This window comes from Telmatherina bonti, assembly GCF_933228915.1.
Source record: "Telmatherina bonti genome assembly, chromosome: 21".
NCBI classification, from domain to species: domain Eukaryota; kingdom Metazoa; phylum Chordata; class Actinopteri; order Atheriniformes; family Telmatherinidae; genus Telmatherina; species Telmatherina bonti.
Window position 1 is genome coordinate 5,408,644 of NC_136630.1, and position 12,494 is coordinate 5,421,137.

Genomic DNA, 12,494 nt, shown 5'->3' on the forward strand with positions numbered 1-12,494 from the left:
TGTTCTGCACTGCGCCATGTTTACCGGGAATGAACTGGTCACATGACCCCCCGACGTCACGTCCAGGGAAACGTAAATGCAAATAAGCTGTTTCCACTAGAGTTTTGTGACACTTTCCAACACTGAAACATCTGAAAAAACACCTCATGAGAATCTAAAAACCTTTCAGCAACATTTGAGACTTTTTACTGCGATATGTTTTTACCAGCGTTTGTCTGTCTGTGTTCAAGATAACTCAAAAAGTTAAGGAAGGATTTTCATGAAATTTTCAGGTGTTGTTAGAAATGTGAAAAGGAAGAACTGATTAAATTTTGGTGGTGATCCGGATCACCGTTTGGATCCAGGAATTGTTTAAAGGATTCTTTGACTTGGCGGCGGTTTGCTCTCCGAGGGCTTTTCTAGTTAGTTTTTGCGCAGTTCTACATGTGGTGGAAAAACACTGAATGTCTTAAATGTTGCAAAGCAGGACGAACAAACTGATTCCCAAAAAGCGGCGCTGGGTGAATCAGACAAGTGGAGGCCAAAAGCAGAAGTATGAGGACTAAAGATGTAGAGCAGACGGGAAGGAAAGTAACCTCCTTCAGAAATCCTGACACCAGACAGGAGATCTACTGTTGGCTGAAGCTTCATGACAAACGGTCTCCGTGGGAGGATGGCTGTCCAGAAGCCAATTTTAATGAAGGAAAGTGAAGATGTAAGCCACGTGACACAAGAACTGGACTGAAAATCAGTGGGAACGGCTCTGATGGAGGCATGGACCCTCCCCAGAACTGGACAGAACGGAATAAAAAGGCAGAAACATCCTCCTGAAACCCTGCTGAGCCGTTCCTGAACACGACTTGCTGCAAAGATTCACTTCAAAGCTTGTTGGAATTGTAAAATCTCTGTTTTTGTTTCTACTTTCTGTGTTTCTGTTCTGCATGTTTCAACAAATAAAACATTTATTTCCATTTGACAGGCAGGAAATAAAGAGATTAGAGCTCCAGACTTCTGCAGTTCCGTCGATTTGCAGTGAAAGATTTGCTCCAATCTCAGATCTGGAGTTTTTTTTTATTTAAATAAAATTTCAGGGAGAAAGCTTTATAATGCTGTGAGCAGAAATGTTCATGTTGAGGAGAAACAGGCTTGATTTTATCGTACGTTTAAAACCCACAATATCTGCAAACAAAAGACAGATTCAACGCCAGCAGGATCCTCACTCCGTCTGCATCACAACGACCCCAAATCCTCAAAATTCCCCACAGCGTGACGTCAGACGATCCTGTCTGTCCCAGAATCCCAGGTTACGTGACCCCGCTCAGATTATCAGACTGAGGCACTTTCTTCTTCTTTGGTTAAAGAAAAAAAAACACCAGTTGTGGCATTTATGTTGGAATTCATGCTGATTTAGCTCCCCATGTCTCCATCATGAAATTATTTCATCTCCTGATTCCCCCTTTAATGCAACAAAAACCGTAATCCTGCCATGTCAGAAATGATGGTGAGTGCTTGTATTTTTAGTGCTTCAGATCTCTGATATCATTCCACCTCCACGGCCGGCTTCTGAACTCCTTTTGACATTACTAGACAACAATCCCTTAGTCGCTTTACTGACCTTAGCAGACATGTGATATGTGGGTGTCTGAGAGTTCCAGGTCTTAAATCCCAACAGCAGGGACACAAATAGCAAGCGGAGGGATTGTACGGAGGATTCTTTACTATTCTTAGTGAGGCAGCTCTCCGTTCACAATGGGAAGGAGGTAGATGAAGTAATTCACCTCAGGCATCTGTAAAAACATCAGCATGTCTCCTGAAGAGTTCAACACATCAACATGTCCTCATTGTTACCTCTGCAGGCTCCATGTGGCTCAGGAGGGGCCACAGCTTGTGTCATATCAGATAACTGATGTCTGGGGATGCACAGTGAGCAAAGAAATGTGAGTTAAACATGAGTTTTCCTCACTTTTTAGTTCCAGCCCAGGAGAGGAGGTAAACAGGAGTCCTGCTTCCTCAGCACCATCTGAGCCCCGATTCAGATCATTTGTCTTGGAGTCCCAACAGTTTAGCTTTCAGGGTGCTCTCCAGGGTAAACTGAACCCTTTAGTGTTTATGTCCAGTTTGCTGGCAGGTGGGGGAAGCAAAGCGCTGCATGTTTGGGATCAATCAAAGCTTTCAGATGAGAGAAATGCGCATTTCTAGCTTTTAGAGTGTGTTATTTTTAAACTGCTGGGGTGGAAAAGTAAACATCTCCACATCTTGGTATGAGAGCCTCAAATCCCTTCCCAAAGATCCTACCCCCCTGCAATCTACTGGCTTCAGTTACAATGTCCCCAGCAGGAGGATGAAGTGGGAGCGCAAAGGGCGCAGAACTTACCTGGAGCAGATAAACGCATTTGCGACGCATTTCCAGACCTTTTCACATCATTTCCACGTGCCTCCACAATAACAACTGCTTCACACAACTCCTCCTAGACTGTCCTTGGAGTTTTAACTGTGCAAGTAAAAGCAGAAGTCTTGGCTAATGGGTGCTGGTGCCAAAGCCGCGTCGCGGCTGGAAATGTCAGCAGCCGGAACCGCGACGCGCCGTGTGCAGATCGGATCAGGGCTCTGCTTCCATCCAGACACTCAAATGTCCACAGCACAGGAGCGGGATGTCTCAGCTGCTCACATGCGGGACTGTCCTCCACGTCCAGCTGCGTTTACTCCTCAATATCTGCCCAAACGATCCGCTCCGCCGGTTCACAGCTGGACTCGACCTTCGGGGAGACGCGCGCAGTCCGGACACTTCTGAAAGCAGGACCCGAACCTGGACCCCCTTTTCACGTGTGCTGGTTTGCTCTGCAGGCAGGTTAACCCCGGCTCCGCACCGTCACGTCCTCCCAACTCCACACGCAGCTCCGGACTCCTGCGTGGAGACGCCGCGGTGCTGCAGATCGCGTCCTCGACGCGCCGCCCACGTTGTGTCACTTTGTCGGGGGTATCTGACGCCACTGAGAGGACGACCCCCCCCTCTCGGACTGGACTGTGCAGCGGCTCTCTGCTGCTCATAATCTTTCATCCAAACGCAATCCAGACCACGCAGCAATGAGAAAGTTAAAGGAGCGATCCGGATTTGTGAAAGAACGATCCTCGCGCTTTACTGAAGTGAACTGAACCCCTTATTAAGTATCAGGAAAAGGAACCATTTCATACGACCCAATTTTCAGCTAAATGACACTCAGAGTTAACAGCTTTGATGCCTGAGAAGGACAGATGGTTTGTCTGGACAGTGAAGTATTCCCCCAAGAGATCTTTGTTTATAAAGTCCAAATGAGCTCCGAAATTAGATTTATAATTTAAATTTGAGATTGGCACGGAAAATGATTAATTTTCATTCGTTAAAATTCTCATTTGTGGCTTCCTGTGTGGGTTTCAGACACGTTTGTCCCAAACAACCAGAAGCGTCCGAAAAAAATGAATCTCGTCTTCTGCCGCTAGGGGGCGACAGACGCACCGAAAAAAAGTAGCTAGCTGGCAGATGGAAACCAAGATGTCTGGAAAAATGTGTTAACTCAAGTAATGTGTCTACTCTCTTGTATTTTGAAATAATTGTTTGTTTGGTTTTTGGTTTTTTTGTTTTTTTTGGGGGGGGGGGGGATAAGAATGCTTTATTTCATCTCAAGAAAACAAGACTGTTTCTCCAAATAAAGTTGTTTTCTTAGATGCAACCATCCTCCAACCATCCTTAACCCAGAGAAGAAGAGCTTTGTTCCCAAGGCGGTTCTCTTTTTGAACTCAGCAGGTCAACCAGAACCTTAACCTTGTTGACTTTTTGTTTGATATTTACTTATGTTGAATTGTTTTGCGTTTGAGCTTTCTGTTTCTTTTCATGCTGCTCTCTGCCCTCTTGAATGCCCCCCGGGAATGAATAAAGTTCTGATTCTGATCACACCTGAATTTCTGAAAAGTCACGTTACCAGGCTTCTTTGGAGCTGGACGACATGCAGAAGTGGAATTCAGCTGTTTGATTCAGGTGCGTTGGGGACGGGGTGTATGGTAGGTCTTGAGGACTGGAGTTGTCCACATGTTAGTTGTTTCGCCACAAGATAATCAGTAAAGATTGGTTAGAGCTCACATGTAGCCTTGATAGTATTGATTTAATTTAAGTTTTCTTCAATCTTGAGATGAATTTTATTGATGTAACTGAGTTTATTGGGTTTATCTTACAGAAAGGTTTGACAATAAACAACAAACAGAGGCAGGAATCTGTGTATGCCATCAACAACGGCACCAACATTACAGTTCCCCAAAAACTGCCATTTGTACCAAACTGGGCCGTAGTATACTTATGCTATGGAAGCCATGGAAGGACAAACTTCCTACTGAAAAAACCCATAATATAAAGATTAACTGTTAACCTTTTGGGGTTGAGGTGTGCACTTGGAAAAAGAGCGTGTGAGGATTCGAGTGTGCAGGTTACAAGTAGGGAAAAAACAGATCTGGGACAGTGACAGTTATGCCTTCCACTGCGCTGTTACATCATTTCTATGACATTTCTGTACGCTGTTTTGCTGCTGAAAATAATTAAACCGCAACACACAATCATTTGGAGAAAGAAGACACGGAAGCACCACAAGAGGCTTTTATGTCAGACTTTCATTGTTTATTTAAATGGTAAATTTAATCTATGGTTCACTGGCAGCTGGAAAGCACAAAATCTGCCAAACACGAATGAAGTGCTGCCATCTGGTGGACAGGAGGACTAACACACCCTGGAAATGTCTGCAATGTCCTCTGTCAGAAACGGTTTGTTGAAGTGGAAAAACAATATTTTATGTGGCATCTTTTGGTAATAAAATTCTGTTTTTGAAATATCTTTACATAAACTGCCAATCTAAGGTGTAAAAATGGGTTTGTTAAACATATTTGGGTTTTTCATACCAGAAAAAAAACACCTTTTTTCATGCTCAGATTTTAAATAAAAAAAACAGGTTTGTCTTTGTTCAAGTTCAGGAAAGCCATTGAAACTAACAGATCAACACACACACCTTAATTTACCCTTCTGTCATCTGACACAGGAGTGAAAATCACTTGATCATGTTGAGACATAAATATTCAACTGATCATTTATATAAATGCATCTCAATGTAGTTAAAACGTTAAAAGAACCAGGAATAACAGAACTATTCCTGCATCCGAAGCTTCATTGAATAGAGGTGTAACGGTACACATGTCCGATTCAGATTTTTTGGTTGCGAACTGAAGCTAGTTCCCTCACAGAAGAGTAACTGCAACAACAGCACGAGTTCAACTCAACCTCTGGCTAGCGGACGTTATGGCTCGTGGCAGATTTAAGGAAAAACCAGACCTTGAAAACTATCTTCTGTCATTAAAAATGTCAGAAAATCCACTGGACAAAGAAGGGGATTAGGCAAAAGTAGTCTGCTGGGTTTGTGCCTACTTGGTCCCCTTATAGCCCCGCCCACACGGGCCCGCCCAGATAGCCCCGCCCTCATGACCACGTTGTATTGAAGAATTTCCTGGAAGCTCTTTCCTTTTTATTTGTTTTTATTTTAAATGTCATTAAACACAATCATGTTTACACCAAACAGAAACAGCTGTTTTATGTTTTGCATTTGTTCCCCTATTGCACTGAAAAAGAATCAAACCCTTATTATAGAGTATTATTGTGAGATTTAGTGTTTTGTTTCATTGGTCCAGTTTGCAGATAAATATTCATCATGGATCTAAACCACCATCTTTCTGCACCGTGCTGCTGTCGGTGGTTTAAATCCACCTCATGCTTTTAACAAACACGTCTACAGTCTGACCCCTGGGGACATATAGAGGGTTTCCATCTTGACTACATTCTCGGTTGTCCAATGCGTGTTTGCAGCTAAGATGGCGCAGCAAATCGCTCGTGTTTCTGCCACTGACAGCTTTAATCCCTGGTGGTGACGGCAGTGCGTCAGCATTAGTTGCTGCGTGATGCTTGTATCAGTACACACGTTATACATCTACCTTTCCAGAAGAATGTCAGCTAAAACTTCAACAAAACCAAAATTTGGAAAGTATAGAGCATTCAAACCATAAGTGGGCGGAAAGGTTTAACTTGGCAGCAAAGTGCCACCTTTTCTCATCATGTTCAGATACATCGCCCGCTGCAGCTGGACGTTTTTAACTTTCTGTCCATTTTTACAGCTCAGTAGCACAGCTGCTGTGCTGCACGTTTAGTGGCGCGGCAGAGAAAGAGGGTTCCCTCCGACAGCTGTGCCACGGTTCAGATGTTGTAGAGGCCATTTAAACAAACGCTGTGCTACAAGGCAACCTCATAACATCCTAACCCAGTTCTGTTCACACGTAAGCAGAAACTTGTAGCAAATCAATAAGATGGTCATGCAAAGATGAGCAGAGAGGTATATTTCCTCTTAAGGGGAAAACTGTTGTCAGAAAGGTCCTTTGTGGAGTCGAGTACCTGCAGCAGTTACCAAGGATGTGCTTGGTAACTGCGTAAGGATGTGCTTTGTTGGACTTGCACTTTTTCTTTTGGCCTCCTAAAACGTCCTTCTTTGCCTTTTAAAACTGTTAGACTTTTCAGACGACACTCCTTTCACTGTTTTCATGTCCAAATGCTGACAGAAGTGTGATGAGACACAAATAAATAGATTACATTTGGTGGCGACTGGATTTAGAGATAATTACAAGTAATGGGGTCAGTTCTGATCATCAGCTGAGTGAAGCGGCTGAAGACAGATGGGGTGGCGGCGTCTCCAGACTCTGTCACATCTGTCATATATGCTCAGTGTGAACCTGCCTTGGGTGCCAGTGGCGAATTTGCCAATCTTGGTGTTCTCTGGCAAATGCCAAACGTCCTGCACGGTGTTGGGCTGTAAGCACAACCCCCACCTGTGGACGTCGGGCCCTCATACCACCCTCATGGAGTCTGTTTCTGACTGTTGGAGCAGACACATGCACATCTGTGTCCTGCTGGAGCTCATTCTGCAGGGCTCTGGCAGTGCTCCTCCTGGTCCTCCTTGCACAAAGAAGGAGGTAACGGTCCTGCTGCTGGGTTGTTGTCCTCCCACGGCCTCCTCCACGTCTCCTGATGTACTGGCCTGTCTCCTGGTAGCGCCTCCATGCTCTGGACACTACGCTGACAGACACAGCAAACCTTCTTGCCACAGCTGGCATTGATGTGCCATCCTGGATGAGCTGCACTACCTGAGCCACTTGTGTGGGTTGTAGACTCCGTCTCATGCTACCACTAGAGTGAAAGCACCGCCAGCATTCAGACCAAAACATTAGGCAGAAAGCATCGGAACTGAGAACTGGTCTGTGGTCACCACCTGCAGAACCACTCCTTTATTGGGTGTGTCTTGCCAGTTGCCAATAATTTCCTCCTGTTGTCCATTCCATTTGCACAACAACATGTGGAACTGATTGTCAATCAGTGTTGCTTCCTAAGTGGACAGTTCCATTTCACAGAAGTGTGGTTGACTTGGAGTTATATTGTGTTGTTTAGGTGTTCCCTTTGTTTTTTGAGCAGTGTACATTTAGCAGCTTGTTGCTTATCTTGTTTGTTTGCTGCAAAAACAAGGTTGATAAAACACAGATGATACAGTAAAGTTTCAGGTTATAAAGTCTAAGAAATGAACAGATTTCAGCAGCAAAACCACAGTTGATAAATCACTTTCTCAGCTGTTTGCAGATTCTTGTTTAGTCTGCAAAACAGATGAGTAAGTTTACTCTCATCATAAACTCAGCTCCATATTCTCATGGATTCTTTGACGTTATCTCCTAAGCTACAGCCTTTTGAATTTTTCATATCAAATTTGTACGTTTTCTTCGCAAAAGCTACCAAAAAGGTTACGTATGCTATAAAACCTTGGAGCTTTAAGCATTTTAAGGCTGTGAAAATCCCATTTCCTTCTTCTTCTCTTTTAGCTTTGCCCTTTCTCGAAGCGTCACCACAGCAAATCACCTGCTCTGATCTACCAGTCCAGCACAGAAGTTGTATTTACACATTTTACACCAACCTCCATACTGTACATAAAAGATGGGCGGAGCCTCCGTGACGTCACCTGTAGGTTTCTGAAGAGCTGAATTGAAGCTCGGTTCCTACCATCACCATCTTGGCAGTGTCATATGTGTTGTCTCTTCCAGAAAATACCAAAATGGGCAAAGAGGTGGAGCTGAGAGGGGGGCTGTGAGCGTGGGATGAATGATTGACATCAATCAAACTCCGACCTGCATGTATCTACGAGCCAAAGAGGTAACCGGAGCTATAGGCACTAACCAGCTAACAGTGGTGATCAGGCTAAGGCTACTGAAAGATACTAAAGTTATTAGTTGTTATTTTGCCATAAATGGTCAGGGGAAAGGTTGGGTTGTGTGTTTCAGTAGGTAACGTGCATGTGAGTTTTTTTAAGTGTGCAACTGTTTTTTAGTTTTATGTTGTGAAGCACTTTGATATGCTATGAAAAGTGCTATACAAATAAAGTTTGATTTGATTTGATTTGATTTAAAGCTGTCACACTGTTAACTGACGGTTCTATATTCATCCTCCTTCAAGCGGGAGATTGGGTACCTGTCAATCAAAAGGACACACCCCTAAATATGCTGAATTTTGCGGTTAAATTAGTTATAAACTCCTCCTACATGAAGGTAAACCTGACCTATTAAACCTAAAAGGGATTTTTGTACCAAGCTGTAAATATAATTATTTTTCCTGTGAAGTTGGTCTTTTTAACATGGGAGTCTATGGGGATTTGCTCTGTTTTGCAGCCCCTAGTGGATGAAGGGGGAACTGCAGTTTTATGAACTTCTGCAAAGGCTTCTCTTTTAACCGCTGGAGGTTGCTGCTTGGTCACCACAGCAAATCACCTGCTCTGAGCTACCTGTCCAGTACAGAAGCCGTATTTGCATGTTTTATGCCAAATGTCCTTCATTTACCTGGGCTCGTGACCTCAGAGAACACTGGCTTGTGCATCGTGGGGGGACTCGAACTGCCAACCTTCAGGCCAGTGGACAACCGACTCTAGCTCCTGAGCCACTGCCATCCAACAAACAGAAAAATCTCTGAGAGAAACTCACCTCTGCTTGTTCTGCTGATTCTAATCTAATCTAATCTAATAATCACATTCATTTAAAATAGAGATGTCCGATTCCATCAGATGATATCGACTTTATAATATAAATGATTGGTATCGGTTTTTACTTTTTAATGACATTTACATGCACATGCACAAATGATATATCTTCAGTTAAGTCTTCTCTAACTCAAAATGGCAAAATATGAGACATGTCATGTAGTTTTCCTGATGTTTTTTTTGTTTGTTTGGCACAAAAATATTGGTATTGGTTGATATCGATATCGGAAATTGGACAAAACTGGTGTATCGGATATAAGTAAAAAAGCCTATGTTAAACATCCATACTTTAAAGTGGTGCTATGATGGTATTTGGAGTTTTCTGAGCTTTCTACAGTGTTACAGTGTTGAATCCTCATCAGACATGTGAACGACACTGTTTTTTATCACCTAAACGCATGTTTGAGTTTGAGTTTGAGTTCCAGCACTCTCTCCGTTCGGTTTCCATGGCGACGAAAAACGCGTCGTTTTAGAGAGTTTTTTCTACTTGGAAATCCTTGTGACATCCCGGGGGATAAGGTTCGGTGATTGGTTACCTTCTACTGGTTAACAAGGGCATGTACAAATACATCAGGCGGGTGGAAAACGTGGGATAAAGTTATTTCCAACGATGGCTGGTGAGTTTACCAAAGAGAGACATCCTGCTGCATTCGTTGCTGTGGGTTGCTGTTTTCGTTTTCAGGCTCTGATTCAGGTTCCAACATGTAGGGCTGTATGCTATGTGTTGACATTGTATTTTGTTTTTTTATTGAGTTCATATGAGCCTAATCCTTCTGTTTATGAGATGTTACAATGACGGCGAAAGCAGGTGCGGTGCGCGCTCCCGATGTAGTGCAGTGGCGGGAGGCGGGGCTTAATGCGGAAGAGTCTCAATCCACTCGTTTTGCCCGCAGGCTGATCTGACAGCCTACGGAGAGGGTCGGTCTGAAGTAAATAAAGCCATTTGTGACAATAACTCCATCAATCCCAGCCCTTCTGGGCTCAGAAATAAAAATAAATTAGCCTGAAATGCACAGAATAGTTCCACTTTAAAGTATTGACAGGTTCTAGTTATTTATCACAAATAAATGTTACATACTAATAAAAACTCTTAAGATAAATTGTTTCAGTTTTTATTCTTTCTACATTTTTTTAGAAAATTTGTTTTACTAAAAAAAGAGATATTCTAAAACTCCACATTATTCTCTGACAATTAATGATCACTTAATCAACACAGAGTATAATGCTGACCTAGTTTGTGCTCTGCAAGCTGAAGACCACCCCCCCTCGGCCCTCCTGTCCCTGTTCATTCTGATCCAAATGAATATTTTACACATTAAATCATCAGATGTGACAGTCACACGCCATGGCTGCTAATATCCATACCGCCGAGGCTTTGAGAACACAAAATGCTTCATGCACAGCTTTCTTTGGACTCGGTGACATGCAGGGAGGCTTTATTCAAAAACTGCTTTAATCCAAGGTGACAGTCCCCTCCCCTGAGAGTGCCGTCTTGCAAAGTGTCAGGAAGGGTGACGAGGAGACCATAGCAAACTGGGTTATATGGTAAGGATAGTGTTTCCATTTATTAGTCCAAGCTTGTTCTATGCAGGGCACAATGTACCCACAATATTCACACCTGTCTACGAGACTGCCATTAGGATGCAGAAAAATATCACCTTAACCTGACAGGTGTCAGGCATGCTGTAACGGAGTCATTTGTTTTGGTCCTCGTGTGGATTTTCTGAGCGGCCACCTGGATTAATTCAAGAAGGTTGTATAAGACTTTTCATTTTAATCTCCTCTCCTGCAGCTGGAGGAGTTCTCCTTCTCTTCCTGCTCTAATCTGAAACACGATTTATCTTCAATCACAGGGGATGACAAAGCGTCGCGTTCGCGGTGTGCTTCGATGTAGCGCTCTTATGTAATCAGCATGTGCCCAGTGCTTGGAAAGGTCCAGAAAAACAGTCCTCACCGAGGACTAAGACTCGTAACCGAGGAGCGTTTGCTGGCGGGGAATCAGGAAGCTGCTTTGTCCATAACCTCCTTGTTTTAAAATAATATGAAAAATATAACTAATTAAAACAGAAACGGAAGGTTTTATTAGGTATGTATGGGACTCAAACAGAAGAAAAGAAAAGAGGATTTGTTATCTGTTAGAGACCCCACACGTAGAGATGAAACCTCAGGTTTGATTGGATTGTATGTCGCGCTCCGATCTTCTCAGCACAGCAGCACAAAGTGGACTAGAATCTGGTCCTCCGAGCCAGAAGTCTTGTGTGATCTTCAAAATGAATAAGAAGAAACACAGCAACAAGAAACAACTTCCAGGACAACTTGGCGGGGACGTAGAATAAATATTTTCTCTCGTCCCACAGCTCCACGAGTTTCCCACCAGACTCGTACAACGCTTGTTCTTCTTCTTGTCGTCTTCCTTCTTCTACAGTCAGCTCGATTTCTGTTTGATTTTATTTCTCTTCTGTTTTATATTTTTGCCTTAATTATTTTCAAATAAACTTTATCAATCAAACTTCATATTACAGCTTTTATTCAAACCTCTTCCTCATTGTCACGGTTGATGGTGGAGGTGTGGACCCAAACGCAGAGACGTGAGCCAGGGATGCAGAATCAAGATGTTTTCATCCCGAAAACTAAACTGAGGACAAACTAACACATGAAGGAAACACAAACACAATGGACCAGCAAATGGGAACAGACACCAAGGGCTATAAATACTGGGAAACAGAACAAGACACAGGTGAAATGGGTGAACTAATTGAGTCCAGGTGTACTTAATGAACGCCAGGCCAAACAGGTAGCAAGACAAAGGGGAACTAAACAGGGAAAACTACAAAATAAAACAGGAAACCAGAACTTAAAAACATCACATCATGAAACTCAGATATGATCATGTTTTAAACGTGAGACCTGCAGTATCTTCGCTGTTCCCTTCAGCATAACCAACATTTCAACCAGAGCTGCAACCAGCAACCGGAAGCAACAAAGTTCACAAGATGCAGCAGTTCACAAATCAAACTCCACACTGGCACAGCTTAGTTAACTCAGAAAGATCCATTTAGAGCAGCTGCTTTATCAGGTAATTTACAGGGAAATGAGTCGCTTCTTTCAGGGAAGTTTTACAGACTCTGAGCTGCGATAATCACACAGCTCTTAATAAACACACATGAATAAAAACCTAATGAGAAATACCACATATAAGGTTGAAAAGGTGTCAAAGCAAATTGCGTATTAATGAGACATTCATAACAGTCGTGCTGTGCATCTGCATAAATATGAATGCATGTTATCAGTTAGGTGAAAGCTCCAGCTGGGAAGTGATTGTAAAGCCTGAATGAAACCAGCTAATTAGCTGATGCCGGCCCACTTCAGAAATCCTCTACACGTGAT

General features: G+C 43.1%; 1 protein-coding gene across 1 annotated transcript in view; it reads right to left on the minus strand.

Annotated features, from left to right (window-relative positions):
- Nucleotides 1–2,785, minus strand: part of LOC306771993 (corticotropin-releasing factor receptor 1-like) — a gene marked incomplete at its 3' end in the record, with an annotated part of 201,443 nt that extends 198,658 nt beyond the window's left edge. The window contains exon 1 of the mRNA XM_079261364.1: nt 2,354–2,785. Coding sequence (XP_079117490.1) covers nt 2,354–2,383 — 30 coding nt within the window. The 5' untranslated portion in view covers nt 2,384–2,785. The remainder of the gene's footprint in view (nt 1–2,353) is intronic.
- Between the last annotated feature and the right edge of the window lie 9,709 nt (nt 2,786–12,494).